The 24,233-nt window shown below is 36.3% G+C and overlaps 1 protein-coding gene across 11 annotated transcripts in view; it reads left to right on the forward strand.

Annotated features, from left to right (window-relative positions):
- BLTP1 (bridge-like lipid transfer protein family member 1) overlaps positions 1-24,233 on the forward strand; it is a 117,374-nt gene that overhangs the window by 26,828 nt on the left and 66,313 nt on the right. For all 11 annotated transcript variants that reach the window (XM_066996656.1, XM_066996659.1, XM_066996663.1 and 8 more), the window contains exons 10-28: positions 818-968; positions 2,720-2,876; positions 3,542-3,620; positions 4,514-4,605; positions 5,241-5,358; positions 6,475-6,630; positions 7,352-7,449; positions 8,457-8,635; positions 8,775-8,881; positions 11,010-11,218; positions 13,280-13,507; positions 14,088-14,225; positions 14,584-14,760; positions 17,034-17,162; positions 18,051-18,170; positions 20,261-20,538; positions 21,239-21,489; positions 21,956-22,214; positions 22,680-23,523. In XM_066996656.1, coding sequence (XP_066852757.1) covers positions 818-968; positions 2,720-2,876; positions 3,542-3,620; positions 4,514-4,605; positions 5,241-5,358; positions 6,475-6,630; positions 7,352-7,449; positions 8,457-8,635; positions 8,775-8,881; positions 11,010-11,218; positions 13,280-13,507; positions 14,088-14,225; positions 14,584-14,760; positions 17,034-17,162; positions 18,051-18,170; positions 20,261-20,538; positions 21,239-21,489; positions 21,956-22,214; positions 22,680-23,523 — 3,770 coding nt within the window. The remainder of the gene's footprint in view (positions 1-817; positions 969-2,719; positions 2,877-3,541; positions 3,621-4,513; positions 4,606-5,240; positions 5,359-6,474; positions 6,631-7,351; positions 7,450-8,456; positions 8,636-8,774; positions 8,882-11,009; positions 11,219-13,279; positions 13,508-14,087; positions 14,226-14,583; positions 14,761-17,033; positions 17,163-18,050; positions 18,171-20,260; positions 20,539-21,238; positions 21,490-21,955; positions 22,215-22,679; positions 23,524-24,233) is intronic.

A 24,233-nucleotide genomic window follows, 5' to 3' on the forward strand; every position in this document is an offset into this window, starting at 1 on the left:
CGTTCCCAAGGGTCCTGTCACTGGTGATAACGGAGAATAGGTCACCTGCCTCTCCACTTCCCCTCGCAAGGAAGTTGTAGACTGCGATGAGGTCCCCCCTCAGCCTCCTCTTCTCCAGGCTGAACAGGCCCAGTGACCTCAGCCGCTCCTTGTATGTCTTCCCCTCCAGGCCCTTCACCATCTTCATCGCCCTCCTCTGGACACTCTCCAACAGTTTAATGTCCTTTTTGTACTGTGGTGCCCAGAACTGCACACAGTACTGGAGGTGAACAGATTCAATAAAACAAATAAAAAGTAAAACATTCAATAAAATAAAAAGTAAATCATTCAGTAATGATGTTTATTGGTAGAGGATAGGAGGCTACTTTGGATCATTGCTGAAAAACTGATTGAATTTTTACTAGTAATTCTGGGTCTACTGTAGTATATTTTTTCTTTTTATTTTCTTGTGTTGTCTGTGGAAATTATTTTTACTTGGTCATCAAAATTTAGTTTTTAAGTAGGACTGGGAACTGAATGTGGGTACACGAAAGCCTGTACTGGTAAAAAGCATACTTACCAGATAAAACTGCTGTTTATGCCAGCATTTCACTAACATTAGTGAGCAGCACTTCAGAAAATCTCAAGTATTTTTGGTCATTACTTGCTCTTCCCATGTGAGTCGGTATTGAATTGTGGCTTGATAACTCTGTACTATAGTGGTCTCAAATAAAACTGACATCAGAATACATTAATTGTATTGTGCTTAGCGAACATTTTTCATGCTAACTTGAAGCAGCTTCCTTTGATAATCTGTTTATTATATTATGTAATATAGGTCTTGTACCAGAGGAGACAGAGGAAAGTAATGATGGAGAAGCAAACAATGAAGATAGCAAATTACAGGATCTGCCACCATGTTGGGGTTTGGACATTGTTTGTGGAAAAGGAACAGATTTCAACTATGGACCTTGGGCAGATAGACAGAGGTATTATGATGATTTATGTCTTCAATTTTATCCTTAATATCTCTTACTATTACGAAACATTCCAGAGTTTCCAGTATGTGATTGCTCGGTCTTGGCATTTGTAGGGGTTTGGCTAGGGAGCCTGAAAGAAGAGTTCTGCCACAATCGTTTAGGATTAATAAATTCATTGTTGTTTAGGATGTTGTCCTTGTAAAGCTAGTGATTTTTTATTATTAATTAATCATCAATGTTCCTATTTTTGTTAAGTAGTTTTATTAGTTATCAAGTGTTACATACTTAAGGCTTTAATCTTGTAATTGAAAGTAATAATCTGGCTATGAAAATGAGGTGTTATCATTTATCACTGCTTGGGAGAATGAACTACTTGATGCAGTCTCCAAAGTATTTATTATCTAGATATTTTAGTGATAAAATACTAGGCCAGAGCTCTATTGCTGTTCTTCACTCAGCCTTCTATATTTCACATAGGAATATTTCTGTTGAAGACTGTAGGATTGTTTAGAGAGTCAAGGACTATTAAGTAAAAATGGCATAATCAGTGCCTTCCCTTTTTTTCCCTCACTAATTACAGATTAATACTTCTCTTGGCTTTGTTAATTCTCCTGTGAGACTATTTTGATTAACTGTCTCTTAGGAGTGTGAAGGTGGCAGACCAAAGAGAAGTCATTAGATACAACAGTGTCTTACTGAACTTAAGAGAAAACTCCAATTTCTAGAAGAGTGCTTTGCTAGGAACATGAAGTCAGTGAATCATTAACAATATTTTTAAGAAATAGTACCAAGAAAGCTGGATCTTTGATGATATGTTTTTTATAATTTTAACTGGCTAGGCAAAAGGCATTTTGGTGCCTATGTAATGTGCATAGAGTTCATAGGTACGTACCTGGGAAAACTTTGTCGTCATGCCATAGATAGAAGATAACTTTGGAAAGTGCCTAACTTTTTAGAATCACTAATCTTTAGAGATTCTGTGGACTTTGTTCTCCCAGTTCATAGAAGGGCTTCTAAAAATATTTATTTTTGTTCCTTCATGTAATAATGAGTTGGGTTTCCCTGGGCAGGTGTCACTATTTTAGATTTGACTGTGTGCATGTGTTGTGTTGTTAGTTTTTTGTTGTTTAATGTTTATGTTGCTTTAGTGGTCAGGTGCTGGGTGCACGGAAACTGTTTAAAGACTTGCTTCCTCCCCCTTGAGAACCAAAGAAGCTAAGCTGTCTGTACTACATCACTGTGGCTTTCCTTTCATGTAATTACATGTTCAGATATGAGTCTGTGGAAATGTAGGCTTCATTTCATTCCCATTATGAAATCCCAAGCATTTTAAAGTTTTGTTTATTTCTGACAGTACGTTGATTATTTATGCACAAACCAAAGCATAAACAGATTACTTGTTATTATGTTTTTTTTTTTTTTTTTGTAGTAGATTTGTAAACCAAAGATCAGGAGTAAGAAGAAAGACATAGTTTGCCATCTGAGTTAGGTATTTTTGTTCTAAATTTTTTAAGGTCTGACTTACTGCTTTCATCCAGTAGGCATTTCTTACAATTTGGAATTTTTGGAGTTTTATTTTGGTAATGAGTTAGTCTCGTCATCAGGAAGTCTTCCAAATAAGCAGTCTTTTTCCAGTGTCTACTGCTTGTCTTAAGACTCAGCAGCATAACTAAGTGGAAAATCATTAAGTAAACTAAATAAATACATAAATGTATATATATTTCTGTTGTGAATAAAAACACTTTTTTTTTCCCCACTAGGGATTGCTTGTGGAAATTTTTCTTCCCGCCAGACTACCAAGTTATGAAAGTCTCAGAAATCGCTCAGCCTGGGAAACCAAGACAGATTCTCGCTTTTGAGCTGCGGATGAATATAATTGCAGATGCCACCATTGATTTGCTTTTTACCAAAAATAGGGTGAATAATGAAGTCTTGTCTGGAAGATCATTTTTTCTACTGTGATTACAGTGTGCTTTTTGGCTGTACATATTTTTAGTTGTCTCAGGTGTTTGTTATGTTTTAAAAGCTGGTAGGGGTTGTACTAATCTTCTGTGATTAGGTGTAAACACTTCAAAGAGAAATATTGGCTGAAAGGCATTAATATTTGTTGGCTTATTTTAAGTTTCTTTTAGCCTTGAAGCTATATCTTAAGCTATGCCAGCTCCTACAGTCATGCGAATATTTCATCTGGACATTTCCTGTGCATTCAGTCTTCCATTAGGATGGAGCTCACGCTGACGAAGAGATAATCTTTTCTGATATTGGGTGAATACCTGATATCACTGGGGAGAGAGAATAAAGGGGGAAACAAAAAATGCGTATACGTGGTGGGGTTGGATTTTTTCCTTGTTTCTATTCTTATAAATAGGGTTTAGTGTGACTTTATGTCTGATTTCATTGCACATAGTTCATTAGTAATTTTTGGGCAGACAAGAAAGACTTCAGTCATCAGGTTCTTTAATCTAGGTGTGGATAATGATAGCTAGAGGCATAAAGTACACACTGGTTGATGTTGACGGCCTAGAAATAACGCTTGGACTTTTTTCTTTATTTTTTTTATTTTTTTATTTTTAACCATGTAGGAAACTAATGCTGTACATGTAAATGTTGGCGCAGGATCATATTTGGAGATAAATATTCCCATGACAGTAGGTGAAAATGGTGAGTTAAGGCTAAGTGTAATTTGTTTCCTTAATGTTTTTCCTGAGCAGTTGTGTTAATTCACGTAAGTGTGAGCATCTTGCAGTGTTTTACCTTTAACTGTAAGATACATATATGTTCTTATGTAAGTTATATATAATTCATACATATGCAAAGAAATATATATATATACATATAAATATATACATACAGTTAAATAAGGAAACAAGAAGAATTTCCTTGTATGTTTCATTGCAAGTCATTAAATCATTTATGTATATAAATAATTAAGTCACTTTCATTATTTATTTGGGTTAAGAAAACCAAAAGAAAATTTTTAATTACTAGAAAGTTCATCATTAAACTATGTGTTTGTTGAAGCAGGTTACATATACAATGTCAAATCAAAGCAGAAAGACATCTTCGGTAGGATTAGTGTAGTTGTTGAATCATGCTGAGAAATGCATACTAATAATTTAGCAGTATTTTTTTTAAATAAAGCAAATTCCAAAGTTGGAGATGAAGATAAGATAAATGTAAAGTTAAGGGTTTGTTTTTGGATTTATTCATTTTGTTGGCTGGTTTGAAGCCCTTTTGCTGAACTGTTTGTTCTCTTGATTGAGAATATATTTATATATTTAATTTTCATTCATGCATTCTGCAATTTAAGCTGAGATCTCCAGAACCCAAGCCTTTCCAGACCCAGCGAGACTTCTGTCATCCCTCCTATATGCAGACAGAACATGTTAATCTCTTGACTGTCTGAAGTCAGAAGACAGAGTTATCACAGTGCTAATTTCCACCATGATATTTCTTAGTTTTGTTAGGAGACTGTTGAAATCACTGGTTATAACTTCTTAAAATGTGTGTAACTGTTACATTGGAATATTTGTTTTATATTTTTTATCTACTAGGTTATTCACCTACAATTAAAGGACAGCTTCTACATGTTGATGCGACCAGCAGTATGCAGTACCGCACTCTCTTAGAAGCTGAAATGCTGGCTGTAAGTTTACATTATTAAGCACAAAGCTTCAGCCTTCGAAGAATTTTTAATAAAGAGCATATTTTTCTGTCTATAGAGCAGTTCCTCAGGATCATAGGCAGTGCAGAAATATGCCTTTTAAATTTATTTTACAATACTTTGGTATCTAAGGAACTTTATATATATACACGTAACTGTGTACATGTAACTGGGGGAGCAGCCGCTACTCGGGGCTGGCTGGGCGTTGGTCAGTAGGGGGTGAGCAATTGTGTTGTGCATCACTTGTTTTGTATATTTATTATTTCTATTGATAGTTTTTAAATGACTTTACTACAGTAATGAATTTAATGTTTAATTTTTGAGCATCATATCAGTTGTTGGGTACATCTAGAGCAACAGATGGTATATTTGTTGAGCAGCATCAGAAGTTTGTAGTATCCCTTTCCACATAAATGAATACACTAACACTTGACCTTCAAACACCGAAAGACAGAGTGAGATTAAATTATTAAGGAACTGGAGAGGCATTCTGTTCATCCCAGCAGGAAAAGTGTTTTAATTATTCAGCAGAGTACATGTGTGAAAACTGCTGAGCTACAGGGTCAAGCATTGTCATGTTTTCAAATAATTCTGATGCTTTAATATCTTGTTCACAGTTTCATATTAATGCCAGTTATCCCCGGATATGGAACATGCCACAGACATGGCAATGTGAACTTGAGGTTTATAAAGCAACATATCATTTTATCTTTGCTCAGAAAAGCTTCTTCACAGGTATGTGCTGTATTAAATAAGTTATATATGAAATTAAATATTATTTCTTTATAATTTCTTCAAATTTTACAAAGGTATACAAAGGCAGGTGATGTGTTTTCACATATTTAGGACAACAGATTATTTCTGAGGACAAAGTTCCTGATATCTTTTGTGGGCTGTTATTGTCTAATTGCACAGTAATCTTATATATGAATAGAGATACTGAATAATTGATTTTTTAACATCTAAACTAAATTTGATCTGCAGTTTTGTTAAGTCATCCTAAATTTCAAATTAATTTATTTTACCAGAGCTATTGATTTGTTTAATAATTGTCACCGAGGATGTTGATTTCTCTGATACTTCTCTTCTTTGGTTGACTGAGTTTCAACTATTCAGGCTTTAGGTCATGTCCCTGTGGCTGACAGATGATGAGAGAAAGTAATTTGCTGCTTAGGATTTTGGCTGTGAAGAAGAATACATGTACTCAAGGCAGCCCTGCATCACCAAATTGTGCTGAATGTTCCAGCTGCAGTAATAGAAAGAATATATCCCCATCAATGTGGCACTACCTGTGCTAATTAGCCCTGCTGGATGGAGGATTAATTAGTGCAGGCATAGTGCCATGCTAATAAAGTTATCCTCCTAGTTGGGCCAGAGTCATCCTTTGTAAAGTGCTGTAGTACCAACATGTGCAGTGCAAACCCCTGAGCTTCTACAGCAACATTGTTTGCTGTATTAGACCTGGTGGTAGGGATATATGACTCATGTACATGTTCGTAGTATCTGAGGGGAAAACCAAAGGAAATTATTTGGTAGTCCAGTGCTTATAGGTAAATGGGTAACTGCTGCTGAATAAAGGTGAACTAGAAAGCACAATTAAACCTATGGCATTCTAGCTTATAAAGCAAGCGAGAAATAAGAGATGGATTCAGAGCAAGTGTTGATGGAATATCTGCCTGAGAAATGGATGTGATGCTGCATATAGTTATATTAATTTTCACAGAATTTCCTTTTTCTATAAAGGGACAAATGGTTAAGATTTACAATTTATGAAACGCCAGGTTAACTAGAAGAAGAAATTTTTCACTTGATTGCTACTAACTTATCTTTTATTACTTTATGTAATTTTAGATTTGATCCAAGACTGGTCCAGTGATAGTGCACCTGACATTTTTTCATTTGTTCCTTATATGTGGAACTTCAAAGTCATGTTTCATCAATTTGAAATGATTTGGGCAGCAAATCAGCACAACTGGATTGACTGTTCCACCAAACAACAAGAAAATGGTGAGGTCAATTTTTTTAATTCAAAAGAAGTGTACATACAAGTGATAAAAATGGAAGGATATTTACTATGAAACACGTTCAGTGATAACCGCCCATTTTGCTACTGTTGTTATGCACAAGCCAGCCATCCTTCTAGTGCTGTATGTCCTCACTTATTTTGTGCATTTTGTACAAATATATACACCTTTTCTTGGGAATGTAGTTCTAGATCACATTTTAGCATTCATTTTTGAGGACACTTTGAACATTTGACTTAATACAGCAGATGGCTTGTAAACAGAAACCATGAGATCTTGACATCTTCAGTAAGACAGCTGAAAGCATCAAAAAACATGTTTTTGTCTTATTGTTAAAAATATGGCTCACTACTTTATCAGAAGCCTGGAACTTGCCCTGTGTTTTGTTGTTGTTTTTTGTGTTCTGTTTTTGTCCAAGAACTGGTGTGTGAAGCAATAAAGAAAGTCATGAGATATTAGTTGCAGTTGACTTTCTTCTGCTTGCAGTTTCCTTGTACAATGCCCTTATATAAGGGACAAGGTGTGGCGGGTAAATACTTTCATAGTAACATAGTAATTGATACTCTAAATGCATAGCAGTTTCCTTTGTCATGAGTTCACAAACATTTTTTTCCTTAATTTTTACCTCTCTGTTTGATAATTTGCCTGAGAACAAAATAGGGAGTGATTCTAACAGCGTTTTGCTTGTTTTTCTTCTCTCACAGTTTATCTAGCAGCTTGTGGAGAAACATTAAACATTGTTTTCTCTCTGCCTTTTACTGACTTTGTTCCAACTACATGCAATACTAGATTCTCTTTAAAGGTAAGTTCTCTTCCCTCATTGCCCAGCCCCATTGTCTTTTAAATGTGAAATAGTTTCACTTCATTTTCTTCTTCAGTTAGGAACTTTTGCATAAACTCTTTCCTGAAAGAAAAATAGTATCTTTCACTTTCTGTTCATAGAATTTTTCTTTAACTAACCCAGAAGTAAATATATTTGCCTTGATTACATGAAGCATCCAATCATAGGCTGTTTTATTTTTTTCATTATATACACGTACATACAAACATATATATATGCATGCAGTATTTATATATAATATATACACACACATACAGTATGTATATTTATTATATATAGTTATATTGTGGGTATATATATATATATATTTTATCACTTGGAAGTCTGTTCTCCTTAGAGATTGAAAGTCCAACACATGTTTAAAGATAAAAACAGAATTCTGGAATGGGTAACTGAAACTATTTTGGAAAGATGTCCTCAGATTTTTCACAGTTTTTTTTACATACACAACAAATTCTTTGGAACACTGTAATTGTTGATTTGTTTTCCCTAAAATAGAAGCAGTGTAGGGTTACTAACAATAAAAACTATTTGAAGGTGATATTGTTAAGTTTGTATAATTTGATAGCAAAGTAAGCGAGGTTATTTTTGAAAGAGAGGAAAGAAAAAAAAAGTGTGGTTTATTTAAGATGCGGGATGGTCTTGTGCCAGTCACTAACTTTGCATTATGAGTTGAACAACAGAAGAACAAGGATCCCTGAGAGCCATGCGCCTGTGTTTTACAGCTTATGATGTGTTCTAATGTTCAAGTTACTGGACTTGAAACTGCTAAGAACTACAAAGGTCTTAGGATTTTATTACAGATTGGAGGGAGCTGTGGTCAGCAATCACATGAAAATTGAGACTTGTGCATTGCTTTGCCTGTTAAAGTGAAGATGATGGTACATGTGAGCATGCAAATAGCATGAGCAGCATTATATGTAAAGTGAATGTACATAAACTCTTCTGTTATTAATGTTTGGTTTTAGGGAGAAGATGTTGATCTTCGCTTGTATCTACCAGATTGTCATCCTAGTAAATACTCCCTTTTTATGTTGGTGAAAGATTGTCAGCCTAATAAAATAAATCCCGAATCTTGCATTTCTGCTGAATGTCAGAGTGGTCAGAAAACAGGCAAACCCAAGTGGCGCAACATCACTCACGAAGAGTGAGTTTTATTTTGATATATGTTTATGTATCTATATTGCCTTGTGATAGTTACTTATTTTGTTAGTAAAATAAACAACCTCATGTTAATGGGAAATTATTTGTACTTCAAATAAAAGTATGCTGTTTCTCCTTGAAAGGGCTGGATGGGTTGAATGCTGGACAGTCCCGAGTGTTGTGTTTACAATTGACTACTCATGGCACCCAATTTATCCTCAAAAGGCAGATGAGCAGTTAAAACAATCCTGTAAGTGCCAATACCTTCTTCTTAGCATGTTTCATTTCAGGAAGTGCTGCAACTTTGTTGGGTTGGGTTTAACTGCTTAAATTTACAGAAATTGATTTTGAACTGTACTATTCTTTTTCCAAATGGGAGAATGCTAATATTTAGAATGCACTAGTTTTGATTTAAAACCTGTCAACATCTCTTTCAATGCAAAATTTCAGGAAGTGTCCCAGTTCCCTGTGGAAAAAGAGGATACTAGGATACTGTCTGTAGTTAATTTCTCCTTGTCCTTAGCAAAGTGGATCTCTTAAATGGGTTACTGCATAAAGTATCACTTAGTATATTAGATATGAAGTACAGTATTTTGTGCAGTATTATAGTACTTAAACCTTCTAAGCCTTTTTTCCCCTGAATGTTATGACATTTGTCTTATGATTTTAATATTAAAAACTATAAAGATGAGATACAGTAACATCATGTTACATTTATGTATATGGAACTCTGAGATTTCATTGTAGCTAGCACTGTTGAAGTGAACCATGGCAGGCAGGTAGGAGTGTTAGACTAACAAGTCTAACAATAATTTCAAAATTCAAAATTTAAATTTAAATTTTGAAAACGTTTGAATGCTTGTTTTGAAGTTCTAAAGGTGAAATATATATATATATATGTGCTTGCAAAAAAAAAAAGCTACGGAATACCTTACTTTTATCTCTGCGTTCAAGTATTTTAAGTGCAGAGGGAGGTATGCAAGAAGTTATGGGGTTATATAAAAGTCTTTCAGGTTGAGAATAAAGAAAGAAGAACTGAGGAAGGAGAGAGGTATTTTCTAATAATAATGAGAGCTAATTTGAATATGCCTCAATGAGCAGGTGTTAGAAGACAGGAGACTAAACAGGGTTTTTAGGTTTTGAGTTCCAGCAATTCAAATCTAAAACCTCAAACTTTAGAGTATGAAACAGGATAAATAAGATTCATCTTGCAGATGTTTATTAAGTGCTCTTTTGAGACTCTTGTCAGTTTGTGTCAAATTTGCATATTTGAAATTTGAAACCATTCACTTGTAATCATAGCAATTGAACCTGGTTTTGGAAGTTTGTGTATACACAGGTAATTTCACCTGGAGCTTCCTTCAAGGAATAATCCTTCAAAGAATCAAGTTGAGTTCACTTCTACAGTTGGATTTGATCCTGTGTTGCTGACACAATGTGTTTGTTACAGTAATATCCATCTGTGCTTTCTTCTGTGTCAATTGACAGAACACTAAGCTTCTGGGGAATAAATATGTTGCATAACAAAGAGGTGCAGTTTCCAAATAAGTGGTGTTCTCACTGTGGCATTTAGCTAACTTCTGTAACATAATGCAGGCACTGAACAAGCATTATAGGCAATAAATGGTAGGTTAAAGCCTTGAAGGTAGTTTGCTGGCTACATGTGTGTATTCAGTGTAGTTCTGCATGTGCTGGTTCTTCCAGTTAAACTAGCACCTGAAGTCTAACTCCATAAGGAGCAACAATTTTATATCATTTTCCCATAAAGTTCTTCGCTTCTTGGCAATCACTTCCAGTTATTCACTTCCTTCTATTGGCCTTTCCTCACTTAAAGAAGACAAAGCACTTCTGTTTTGCTCCAAGGAAAAAGAAGAAATGGAAAATAGAATTTTGAATTTCTGAACTCTTTTGTGACTAGAGTAGTTGATTTGAGGGGAAATTCTGGCCTACAAAATCGTTGGTTCAGAATACATTTCTAATACAACTTCTAAAATGTGCCTGCCTCTGTAATCACTTTTGTTTGTTCTGCGATAGATATGTGGTTGTGGGAAATCCACTGCACTGAAATAAAAGCAGGTCTTTGTTTAACTTGAAAAGCAAGATAAATAAATTGATCTTTTTTCATAACTTGGAGGATTGTTTTCTCTTGCATAGTTCATGTTGACTAAAATATTCTCTATTTTCCTGTCTTCTCATAGCTACTAAGCATGAGAAACCTGTTCTGTAGCATAGCTACGTTAACATAGTTATAGAATCCAAATTAGAAAGTTGCAAAAAGTTGTATATTTATTACCCGTTTGTATTTGTAGAATTTCATCCATTAGAAGCCTAACATCATCATAATCAAAGTCTGTTTTCTTCTTTCTTTTACTCCCAAGTGTCAGAAATGGAAGAAACGATGTTATCTGTGCTGAGGCCATCACAGAAAACAGCTGAGAGTGTGATTTCATCTCCCACAGCTTCAACCCGCCTTCCCCTCGACCCCTCAGAGCTGCCACCGGATAAGCTCCACGTGGAACTGGAACTCTCCCCAGATTCCCAGATAACCCTGTACGGACCCCTGCTCAAAGCCTTTCTGTCTATAAAGGTAAGCATGTAAGCATGTAGGAAACAGCAGTGGTTCGTTTGAAACAGAAAAATAAGAATTCTGCAGAATATGTACTTAGATGAAAATTTTCATAAGGGCTTGTTTGGAATGACTTTGGTGATAGGGCATGGCTGGGATAAGTTCAGTTGGCACAGGCTTATGAGGAGACTTGCAGTATAGATGTGGATACTTGTATCAACATAATTTTCCTTTTGTGGAGTTCTATATATATAAACGTATAGGATCATAAAAATCCATGGTTATGACGAGTTTACATTAACAACTACTTTTATGCAAAGATGTATTAGAACCTGTGCCTTTAGGGCATGTGAAGTTCTACAGAGCACGGTGCTGTATTTCCATGCAAGCTCACGTCTGCAGTGCTCATTTCCTCTGGAGATATATGTTAGCAGTGCTATGTTAGGTCCCTTGATTCTATGATGATTTAATTTTTGAAGTGCAGATTTCTCAGCTTTAAACTGGCCTTTATCTTCTAAATCTCAAGAGAAAGTTTAGATAACTCGTTTTTGAAAATGCATATTTACTGTACTTTTTAATATTTTTGTTGCTGTTTACATCTGTTTGTCCAGCTGTGCTGGCAGCATCTTTTAGTAGATATCTAGGTTTGTTTTCTTTAATGCTTATTTTCCTGTCTTGTGGTTCAGTTGTTATTGTCAGTATGTTTTCATTGATCTTTTTAAATACACATGGGGGAGATTCCTGTATGTGCATTACTTGTGCAGTTTTGAAAAGTTTTCTGTTCTTTGGAGGTAGTTTGTGGTGTAGCGCACTGTGCTCCGTACTGGATGGCTTACTGGCTTGGAATGAATAATGTGTGAATCTCTGCATCCCTGGCAGAAGGTACCAGGAGTAAGTTACTAGAGTTCATAGCACCCTCTGCTGGGTCTGCATAGTAAAAATACTTCATGGTCTGTCTCCTAACACTGTCTTTTATCTTTTCCCTTTGTTAAAAAGCAAAGCCAGTTAGCTTTGCTTAACTTCAGAGAGATTTTGTTCTGTGTACTGAGCAGTGCTTAATTCATACATAGTTTATTAACATGAAAAATACTGTGGAGACTCAGTACAAGATAATAAAATCATGTGTCCAGGGCAGTCATCATTTCAAGGCTAATAACGCCTGCCTTTTCTGCAGACCTTTTTCAAGGACATGGATACTTGGCAATTACTTTTTTTTCCTCTGCGTTGCACACTTCCTCTTTGCTTGTTTGCTTTGTAGACTTGTGCTTAGAAAAGGACGGGGAAGTCTGGCAGGCAAATGAGGCACAGAAAAGGGAAGAGGGAAGCAATACACTTTGCAAAATTCAAATCTGCTTCAGTTTGATCTTCTGTCTAGTATCAATTGGTCCGTATCTCACAAATCACCAGTGGGGTTTGTAATAGGTGGAATACTTCTGTCAATGTGAGAGGCTGAGGGACTGAATGACTTTCTCAGAACGAAGGTGGGAGCAATGTTCGTGTCCACGTCGTAACCTCTGCTTGGAAAGGATTTTGCTCCACAGAATGTTTAAGCCCCAGCACTTGCCACATACTGACTTAATGTGAAAATATAATTTGCATCATTGAAAAAAAATTGTTCTTGAGAGACTTAATTTGCTCATTACATTTACTTTTATATCAGGCTAACTTTTTGAGGGCAGGAAGAGCAACAAAATTTCAGAAATTTCCGTGTGGATAAGTGTGACTTCCTTTGTGTTCTTACTCTCTTGAAGTTTTTTATCTTTAAGAGCACAGAATGTATTTTAAAATGTCAGTAATAGTGCTTCAGGACAGTTACTTGTACCGCATGCATCTGGAATACCAGTGCTTTGGGAACTGTTAAGAGCCAGTTCTGCAAAGCACATGGCATGAATTTGCTCGCTTAACTTACCTATTTTTCATAAAATAAAACTATTTATGTTTCTTCAGCTATAGGTTGTAGATATATGGCTTATTTTAGGGAGGACTAACGTACAGAAGAAGGTTGGATTTGTATTTCATTATTTGCCTGTATGTTTTTAGTTTGTTTTCCCTATGGTCATAGTAAATAATTCCTTTTCTCAGGAAAATTATTTTGGAGAAGATGACATGTACACTGATTTTGAAGAAGTTATTTCAAGCCCTGTTTTGTCACTCTCTACGTCTTCAAGCTCTGGGTGGACAGCTGTTGGAGTGGAAAATGACAAAAAGGAAAATGAAAGTTCAGTCAAGCCAGTTCACCCTCTTACTTTACGTCCCTGGGATATTACTGTACTTGTTAACTTGTACAAAGTGCATGGGCGGTTGCCAGTGGTAAGTGCGTTAGAATCTTAAAATATTTTGCTGCTATAAGCAGCGTTTTTTTTTCCAGTTTCGTAATCTGGAGTTAAACGTAACTCCCTGGAACATTAGGTTAGGGAGGTGCTTTTTAAAAGGTCTGACTACTCTTTACTATGGTTGTGGCTATCTAAAGCAATTTGAGATGTGATTGGTTTTGCTTATCTGGAAGGTGAACTGGAGATTTTTTAAAATGACTTTGTTTTTCAATAAACTTGATTTGTGTCATCAGTTGTTCATTATTTTGGATTGACCATTATGATTTCTCTGCTAATTAACAATGCTGTCCTCTAATGGTGCATCCTGCTTTGCACAGCTGCATTGTGAGGGATCCCCAGGAATTTAAATAATAGTCTAGATAAAGGTTTGGGTTCACCCAAATGGGTTTGTATGTAATTGTTGAAAAGTTTTTGAAGTTGCATGGGCTTCTTTCTAAGTATCAACTTGAAGGAAACTTAGCACACTTCCAGGTTACAGCTTTGCTTCTAATGTGACGATTTCAACAGTGTTGTGTGTTTTCAGTTTCTGAAATGGTTTTGTTTGATTTTTACTTTAGCATTGCAGTCCAGATGGTCCTGAATGCCCTACAGCTTTCTTGGAAAGGTTGTGTTTTGAGATGAAGAAAGGTTTTAGAGAAACAATGCTTCAACTTGTACTGTCTCCAGTGAATTTGTTTCTGAATGACAACTATCAGGTAGCAGTCCAGTTGGGTGTTTTTGTGGGTGTGTATGTATTGGGGAAGTTGTAATGCTCTTAAAATTGAATTTTGGGGAAGGAAAAGTTGATGATGGTTGCTGTTGGTTAAAACAAACTTGGGTTAGATGAGGATCCCTTCCACCCATAGGATTTGCATATATGTTGTTGCATGCTTAATGGTGAGAAGTCTTGGGACAGACTAAATGTATAATCATAGAATCATAGAAAAATCAACAGGATGTAACAGGTGAAAATGAATGTGTGCGAAATATCTCTGACTACAGTTTTTTGCACTTTCTAATGATATACTCTTGAAAATATTAATTGTAACTTAAATGTTACCTTGTCTTTAACAGAGACCTTCAGTGGATGAAGTTCTTCGAGAGGGACACATTAGTCTGTCAGGTCTGCAGCTGCGTGCTCACGCGATGTTTTCAGCGGAAGGTTTGCCTCTTGGAAGTGATACTTTGGAATATGCATGGCTGATAGATGTGCAGGCTGGAAGTCTCACAGCCAAAGTTACAGCACCACAGGTACCATCTAGCAATTCGCTATGAAGTATTACCTTTTTTCTTCCTTGCAGAACTGGCATTGCATGGATTTTGGAAAGCATTTGGTCTCAGCTGAATTGGATGCATTAACATATATCCGATGCCTTAAATAACCTTAAGTTTGTAGTTTGAAAATACAGCCATTTCTATGGATAGAAGGTACCAAATGAGCTGAATCTGGTGGTCATCTTACATCTAGATGTAACAGGGTGGCTGGTGTTTTATGAGCATTTGAAAGGGTGATCGTAACAGAGTATGAGCAAATACTGTTGTCACTGTGTAAACACCTGCATGTTACATCTATATAAGTTAATGTACTTAAATACTGATTAGAAAAGCAACCACAGTATCAGTGTGTACTCAAAGTGATTTAATTGTAGAATAAATACTACTATTCTAAACAGAGCCGGTGTTTTGAGACCCTTTCAGCCATAAACTAGGTAACATGACAAAGAGGAGAAAGAAAAATCTATTGAATAAATTTAGATAAGAGATTTTAAGATAAGTTGTCTTTGACTTCCTCTCAGGTTACTTTGATTTTATGACGCTGAACTCTGGAGATGCAGGTTTGTTACCCTACTGGTTAACACTCTGGGAAGGGCAAATGAAGTACCCAGTTGTGATTGCAGTCTGAAAAGCAATTTGTTATCCCTCACATGTAAGGTTTATGCAGATATGTAGGCATTTATTTGTAGGGATGCTACCAGTAAGAAGGATATCAAATGGAGCAGCTGGCAAGGATTTATCTTGCAGATGAAGTTTTGGCATTTTACAGAAAGCTACTGACAAAGCCAAGTTTTAAAGTAGGAGATAAATGAGATGATCTGTTGGAAGACAGAATGGGCAAACCTCAGCAGAAGAGTAGCTAGTAGCTTCATAACTTTTGATGCTTGGTTTCACTGGAACATAGTTTGCTTTCACAGTGTTCAAGTTTCTTAGGTCAGTCTTAGTATTAACTACTTTTTAGTTCCTGCCATTTTTGCTGCTTTCATTTTTCAATATATAGTAGTGGCTCCAAGCACACATTAGACAAATCACTTTGATTTATTTCTGATGTGGGCTGTGAGATCTTTAGAAAAGGTTGTTTTATCACTATGTTCTGAAACGTGAGAAAAATACATAAATTCTATTTCCTGGTTAAAGTTTGATTATTAAGGCACTTCTGCATCCTCTTATTAATTGAAAAAAAAAAGGCATTTTCTGGCTTTAAACAACTATTTCAGTAGAAGACTTCTGCAGCAAATAAAATAAAAATCAGGCTTACAAGCAATTTCAGTAAATTTAGAGAAGAGAGTCCAGATATATCTTCGTGCTGCATGTACAGACTTCTGTAGAAATGTATTTCCCCAAATGCTACTACTGATTTACACAAGCTATTGCTTTTACTCCAGTGCTATAAGCTTCAAGATTACACCTAGTAAATCAAAAGTATTATAAGATTTAGAGGACTCCTCTAAATGTTTGATGGAACTTGATGGTTTTCTTCCCATAGAAAGCCATTCTCAATTTTATATTTAATACAGGAATTTTATTTTACTTTCTTGTTAGCACGGCTGTGAAGCAGAACTTGAACTTGCTCTTTCAAGGTCATTGTCTTTTTCCTTCCCCAGTGTGATGTATTGCAAGAATTTGTGAAGGTATACAACTAAATGGAGAAAGAGAGATCTTGCGCAGGACAGTCATAGCTATATTAAATTCCAGTTAAATTACTCCTGATTTAAAGTGCCCTTTCCTTTGGTTAGCCAAAGAAAACCCATTTCCCTCTCATAATAGAGACAGACAGTTATGATTCATTTCCTTTATGAATAAGCTAACTATATAAAAGATTTAAATCAGCAATTGGCTAATTACCAGATCCAGAGAGATTCAGCAGTGTTCTGTTTGGCCAGTTTCCTCCTATGCTTTCTAAATGTAACCTTGTTACTTATATGCAAGGAAGTCTGACATTTAAATTATGAATGGTGTTAGGGTATTTAGAGGCGTTTTATGAGGTGAAATAAGGTGAGCTGTGTCTTTACAATGAGGAGACTGGTTGACCATAAGAATAAAGCTATTTTCTTATATTAAGACATGATTTAGAGTTAGCCGTAGGCTGTGTGTAAGCAAGGTAATGAAGCCAGAATGATATGGTGGGGACTTCTGTTTGATTTTATTCTTGCTCACCTTCTGACCTTTGGTGATGTTCTTTCAGTAATCTGTTGAATCCTCTAAGTTCAGTTTGCATACTTACTATTAGACAACATCTTTCCTTACAGCTTGCATGTCTTTTGGAATGGGGGCAGACCTTTGTGTTTCATGTAGTGTGCCGTGAGTTTGAACTGGAAAGACCAAAATCTGTTATGATATGCCAACATGGAATTGATCGTCGTTTTTGTGACTCTAAGGTAACCTTTCATCCATCTTAATTGCTCACTATATTCGTGCAGGCTCTTTGGAACAATTTACAAATCCAGTCCTAGTTATAAAGACGCATGGAATATGTACTCAGATTGGATATCCTCTTTGATAATTGATGTGTTTTAGAAAGAAAAGCGATTCTATCTGTATTTTCCTGTGGATTTACACCATGTTTTAGTGCTGTATGAATTATTTTGAGAAACAATGCCTGCAGGAGTCATGCATGGTTCTTACCTGTACAGTGACAGTTAAGAGGCACATGCCATATTTCAGTTTCTCTGAAGAAAGAAGGATCATACTTCCCTTTGCATTCCTTGAACACTTCTTCCCCCTTACCCCTCTATCCCCTCTATCCCCTCTATTGATGAAACTGTGCTTTGATGAGGGACTTAAGTCAACAGCTTATGGCTTCCACGGACCTTTTTTTTAACACGGGACTCCTACTGCTATGCCCCAAGCAAACAGACAACAATTTGTCTGTCATCGTGAATTCTGCTTTTGGTGCTTGTCTCTTGGAATCTATATAGGCAATCACTTGAAGACTTAAGGAGGCTTGTGATATATAAAGTATGATTCCTGAATTTCATCTCTTGACCTCCTCCTTGTTTTAATGTATAGGTTCCAGTTTATGTGATGTTCTCTATTAGGGGGCTTAATTTTCTTTTTGCTGGTGGAAGCCAGGAGAGCCAGGTGGGTCTGCTCATGTTGCTGGACAGACGGAACATCCCATCTCATATTCATGCTGCAATTGCGGAATAAGTAACTTTTTATTCCTCTAGTTTTAGGCCTCTGTTAAACAGAACATAAATAAAAGGATAAGAAATAAAATTCAGTTTAAACTCCTTATGTGTGTTTAAATCTATTTCTGTTTTTAGATGAACTGTGTCCCTGGGCCATGCCCAACATCTGATGACTTAAAGTACACTATGACACGCTTAGCCATGGATGGAGCAGATCTGTATGTGGTAGAACATGGCTGTGCCACCAATATAAAGGTAAAAAATATTTATCTTTACAGCAATTAAAATATTTTGGTCAGTAGAGTTCTTCGTATTTTTTGATAGAATAGCTGCCTGATTTTATTGCCTGCCTACATGCAGTGGACTAAGCAGAATATTCAAAACTAAATGGTACAAGGTTGGTGTTAAAATGGTTGGGCTGGGCCAGAAGTAGGTCAATTTGGGTCATATTTAATACTTTCATTAATGATATTGGAAAATGGTTAGGCGGGGTAGATGTCTGCCAAAATAAGAATGTGAGCTGCAAGACTGGTGTAATAAATTAAAATAATACTGGGCAATATAAACACTAGTGTCTGTATGTGACGGTTAGTAAAAACTTCTACTTTAAGTTACTAACTCAGCAACTGGAAATGTTTGAGAAGGAATGTATGCAAGTCACCGTGCGATAACTCATGGTTGTCTTATGTGAGACAGCTGCTTGAATTAAGATATATAATTGGTAGAGCTGGGAGAAGTATTAGTGCTGCTGCCTGACTGAATCTGGAATACTGCATGGTGTCTCTGTTCAAAAAAGGATGTGGAGAGAAGAGCTGATGTTCTCTCTCATCTTATGTAAGAGAAAATTGTGGCTAAGTAAAAGTTAAGAGACAGTAAAGTACAGTAACACAAGAAAAGGAGAAAAGCATTGTACTGCTAATGACTAATAGTTGGGCTGTCCATTAATAAATTCAGTTCTAAAAGGTAGGCTTAATACGTGACACTCTGGGGACAGCTTCACATTATGAGCAAGAATCTAACTGAAGGAGAGCAGCAATTATTTTATACATTTTGAGTGATGTGATATCTTGTCATTTGAATGGCTTGCTACCTTGTGGCAGTTAAAAAAGAAAAAAAGCATTTCAGTCTTCAAAATCTTTTGATTCTATTATAAAGCATCAGCACAAATATCAACTGTGTTTGCAGGCATAAATATGAATGTCAGTATTTTCAAAGGCTGCTTAATAACCCGAACCACTATAGAAAATTATATCCCTGATGAGTTTCATTCATATTTAAAAAAGGATTTCCGGTGCTTCTTTTATAGTTTGTAACAAAGGAGAGAAGTAATAATTTAATATTAGCCCTATGAATAGCTCTTCCATGGGTGGGTTCTTTTCACAGGGCAAGTAAGGACAGCTGCAAAAGTTGGAAAATTAAATTGGAAAAATTCAGGTACTTCATGGTGACTTTTTGGAGATGACTGAAGCTGTGCAGGGAGCTTCATCCACCTTCAAGAATAATTGAAGGAAACTTCATATAATTCAAAGTTTTAAAATTAAGCATGTGTGGCAGGACTACATCATCTTTTATGTGCCCTAATGTCGGGGAGGATTGACTCTGTCTGGGCAGGTGTGCTGGTTGTACAGTGATGTGTTTCCACAGCTAAGTGTGAGAGCAAAGCAAGAACTACTCCAGATACAGGAGAGAGGGTAGCCTCCTGTTTGGTTCCACAAAATTACTGGAGCTATACCAATAAAAGAAGTAGAATATGATCACAGAAACAAAGGTATTATAACACAAAGGATCAGAGTTGAGGTTCAGGATTTGGAATTTCTTGTATCTTGAATTTTGCACCATTTAACTTAGTTCTCTCACTGAGGTGTACATTAATTGTGGAGTTGAATGTCCATGTTCCATCAGTTAATACAGCTGTGTATTTGAAGTATATAATCTATATTTTAGTCTAAATTATAGTAATAAATCGTGGATCTGTAAATTCAAAAATTGAAGATATATTGTTTTTTATGATTACACCAAAGAATTTAATAATGATTAAATTTTTTAAAGGTTCATTATAACATGTCTACAGTTGGGAATTCTCTTTGGATCCCTTTACAACAGGAGACTCCCAAGTACAGACTTTGTTATTTGGAAACTGTCTGAAGCTAATTTCTAAGCTTGCTTTCTTACGTGTGTATGCCTGTGCTTGTATATAAAAAGCTGTTCCCATGTCATCTTTGGAGAGAGTAGTTTACTGAGACTTTCCTGGGTTGTAATAGGTGATGTGTTAACTGGATTAAGGCTACTTTATCTTTGCTTCACTTGTAAGTATTCAAACTTCATGTTTTTACTCGTGTTTTCAGATGGGTACTATCCGTATTGCAAACTGCAACCTCCACAACCAGTCTGTTGGAGAAGGTGTAAGTGCTGCTATTCAAGACTTACAATTGAGACAATACGTTGAGCAGGTGAACAATTGCAGAACTGGTCTTCAGCCAGTATTAAGGAGGGCGTACTGGTTGGAAGCTGGATCTGTCAACCTGGGGCTCATCACTGCTGACATTGCTTTAGCTGCAGATCATCCTTCCAAACACGAAGTACAGAGACATTTCTTGGAGACACATGATAACCGAACAAAGAGGTAAGAGATTGATTTGGATGAGATGGATTTGAATGTTTTTCAGTGTAAGTTAATAGAGTCATCTAAAGATGGATTTTTTTTTTGAAGTATGTTGACTACTTAGCTATCAAGTTGGTGGTTTGAATGTGCTCGGTCTATACAAAACTATTATTTTTGGCAAAACTTTTCTGTCTGTTTTCCCTCATCTCCCAAAATTAAGGTCATGGAGAGGAAGGGAATTCAGTTTGTCCTTTTTTCTCAAGCTGGAATGAAAATAGGCCTTACAGATTTCTGAACAGGCTGAGCAGCTGTGAATAAGATGTCTGGTCTAACTGTGACTCTGTGTTTCCCCTAAGAGCAATTGCCTCTGGCATGAGCAATACACGCAAGTGTGGAGTGTTTGCAGTGCTTACTTCTGTGCTGAGAGAACGAGTTGTTACTATTAATGTATATTGTGGCAGGTGGATATAATCTGTGCCTGAGCACAGTTGCATCAGCATCGCATATGTTTTTGATTTGCTCCTTTCTGGAGCTAATCATTCATTTTGTGTGACACCTGTGTTTCAGATAGAAATCTTGCTTAACTTGTTTCATGCTAAATTCAACAGGAGCTTACAAATAAGTGTGACAGATTTTAATCTGATTTTCACTGAATTTAAATGTACTAAATCTGATGTGGTCTCATTGTTGTTTTTTCTTTTTTTTTTCTGCCTTTGTGTAGATTGTGGTTTTTGTGGCCTGATGATAATTTGAAGAATAAGAGAAGCAAGAACAAGTGTGGCTGTCTTGGTGGTTGTCGCTTCTTTGGTGGCACGTTAACAGGACTAGACTTTTTCAAACTTGAGGAACTGACACCTTCAAGCAGCTCTGCTTTCTCAAGTACAAGTGCAGAATCTGATATGTTTTATGGGCAGTCATTACTGCAGCCAGGAGAATGGATTATTACTAAGGAGATTCCTAAAATTTTGGATGGTGAGAATGCATTGTTCTCTAACTTAATTCTTATTTGCCCAAAAGTATAATTCGCTAACAGCACATTGGTTTTTGTGGTCTATCTGATTCTGGTTAATGAGCAGTATATGTTGCGTTCTTGTGCAAGAGGGCCTGTAGTGGTATGGACCCTTCCGAGTGCAGACAGGGCCTTGATAATAGTGAGTAAACTTTCACATGCTGAATTTTTGTATCAACATGCTGATCCTTTCTGAGTAAAAAGAAGCTTTTTGACTTGCATTTGTTTTACTTGTCTAGAAAGCAGTCTGTTAAGAGAATTTGATGTTTTGCTGCTATGATTTTATTAATTTTTATTAAATATGCTAGTCTACGTTTTCAAAACCAGGGCTTTTATTTAATAAGGAATTTTATTTGAATGGGTGGAAAAGAAGCCATTGTAGATGTGTTATCAGATGTTCAATTTTTCTTTCCTGTTTCATGATCCTAGGCAAAGCAAATGGTGTAAAACGAAAAGATTGGGATTGTAGATCTATGGGTATAGAAATAGAAAGAAAAGCACAACATCTAAGCCTACAAGTGCCACTGCGCTCCCATAGCTCCTCATCGTCTTCAGAGGAAACGAGCAGTTCTAGTGCTGCCCTCCCCTTGCTGGCAGGTGAGAAAGACAGCCCGTCTTCTACTACCGAGGATCACTTGGGACAGAAGGAGTTCTTGTCTGGTGCAAAAAGAGAAGATGGTCGTGGAAGGTTAGTGGTCTCTGTCTGGGTGGGAGTATAATTGGACTCTTGAACATGTTAATACAGAACACACCTTACATTTAGCAACTTACTGAGTATTAGTTATTTTCAATGGCACTGCCAACATCCATTTCCTAGTTTGAATGCAAATTTGGATAACTAATAGGGGACAATTATAAAAATAACAATAGGAATCTAGGTAGAAAGTATCCCTAACAATAGGGATCTGGGTAGAAAACCCAGCATGTAAGACAATAACACTTGCCATTACCATTTGTTTATATCTCCTCTTACGTAGACAAGCGGACTAGCAAGTGGCAGAATTTAATATGCCATCAGCGTTATGAAAATAGTTGCTATACTAACAGAAAATCACGGAGTCACTATAGCATTTGACAGCTCTTATAATGTAAAGAGAAGCACTGGGAATAAAATAAGCAAATGAAACGTCCATTGTATTTTTTTTTTTTCCAGTGTTGCAGGTGAGGGTGCAGAGGGTAGCCCTGCATCCCCTAGCAGCCAGGAAAGGCCTGTTGGTCAGTCTCCCATGAGGTCTCCGCTGAAACGGCAGGCGTCAGTGTGCTCCACCCGGCTCGGCAGCACCAAGAGCCTCACAGCAGCCTTCTACGGAGACAAGCAGCCTGTTGCAGTTGGTGTGCAGTTCAGCAGTGATGTGTCTCGCAGTGATGAGAATGTCTTGGACTCCCCAAAGCAGAGGAGGAGCTTTGGTTCTTTTCCGTATACACCGTCTGCAGATTCAAATTCATTTCACCAGTACCGCTCAATGGATTCTAGTATGTCAATGGCTGACAGTGAAGCCTACTTTTCTGCAGCAGAAGAGTTTGAGCCAATAAGTAGTGATGAAGGACCAGGAACTTATCCAGGGAGGAAGAAGAGAAAAAAGCAAGCTCAGAAAATTGAATACAGTAGAGGGTCTATTTATCACAGTGTGGAAGGGCCCTTAACAAGTACTGTACATGGAGAAATGAGTCAAGACATTAAAACGTTGCCAATTAAGACTCATCCTTCACAGGCTTCATTTGTTTCGGCTCTAGGTGGAGAAGATGAGCATGTTGAGAATATGTATGTCATGGAACCTGAAAAGACTGTAGAAAGTGAGCAAATAACTTCCCAGCAGCCTGTAATGGCGTGTTATCAAAACTATCTTACACAGTTCCAGGTGATCAACTGGTCGGTAAAGCATCCAACTAACAAAAGAACTTCAAAATCCTCATTACATCGCCCCTTAGACCTTGACACGCCAACCAGTGAAGAAAGTTCATCATCTTTTGAGCAGCTTTCTATCCCAACTTTTAAGGTACGAAAGATAGAGGAAGGAAGAGTAGAGAAACAAGTAAGAATTCAAGACAAGTTCAAATTGTTTAATATACATGTTGTATAAATAAAGTCATGAGACACGTGAAAATTCCTGGCTTTTAGTCAAGAAATACTTTGGAATTCTGACTTCAAGTCTTCAACTGTGTGGCTGGGAGACTGGAAAAGAAAATGGTTGTTATATTATGTGAATAGGATGCGTGTTCTGAATTATCATTATTGTATTAGAAATGCTACTTGTTGAATGATATACAGCTGAAGGATATTTACCTGAGTTTTGTTTAAAATATATATTATAAAGAAATTTTAGTAGCAGTACATTTAATACTGACAGAATACATGCTGAGTGCTAAATGAGTTACTTTAGAGTAAATTTGAAATGAATAATTTGATAAAATTATTTTTGTACGTTTGCATTTTTTTTTCCAAGGAAAGTTCTTTCTAAGGAAAGAACTGAAATGAAATATATGAAACATAATGGAAATGACTTGATAGATAACAGGTGTCTAAGCTCTGGAATTTCATCTTGTTATCACTTTGTAGCAAAAGCTTTATATGTTTATGCAGTCCTTTCATAGAATATTATTTGAAGTCCCTTTTAAGCAATTAGTGACTGTCCATCTGTGATTTAAATTTTTCAATGGCTTGAGATTAGATTATGAAGTTTTTGCAAAGTTTTATTTTTTTACACTA

Source organism: Anser cygnoides, chromosome 4 (assembly GCF_040182565.1).
Source record: "Anser cygnoides isolate HZ-2024a breed goose chromosome 4, Taihu_goose_T2T_genome, whole genome shotgun sequence".
In the NCBI taxonomy this organism is placed as follows: domain Eukaryota; kingdom Metazoa; phylum Chordata; class Aves; order Anseriformes; family Anatidae; genus Anser; species Anser cygnoides.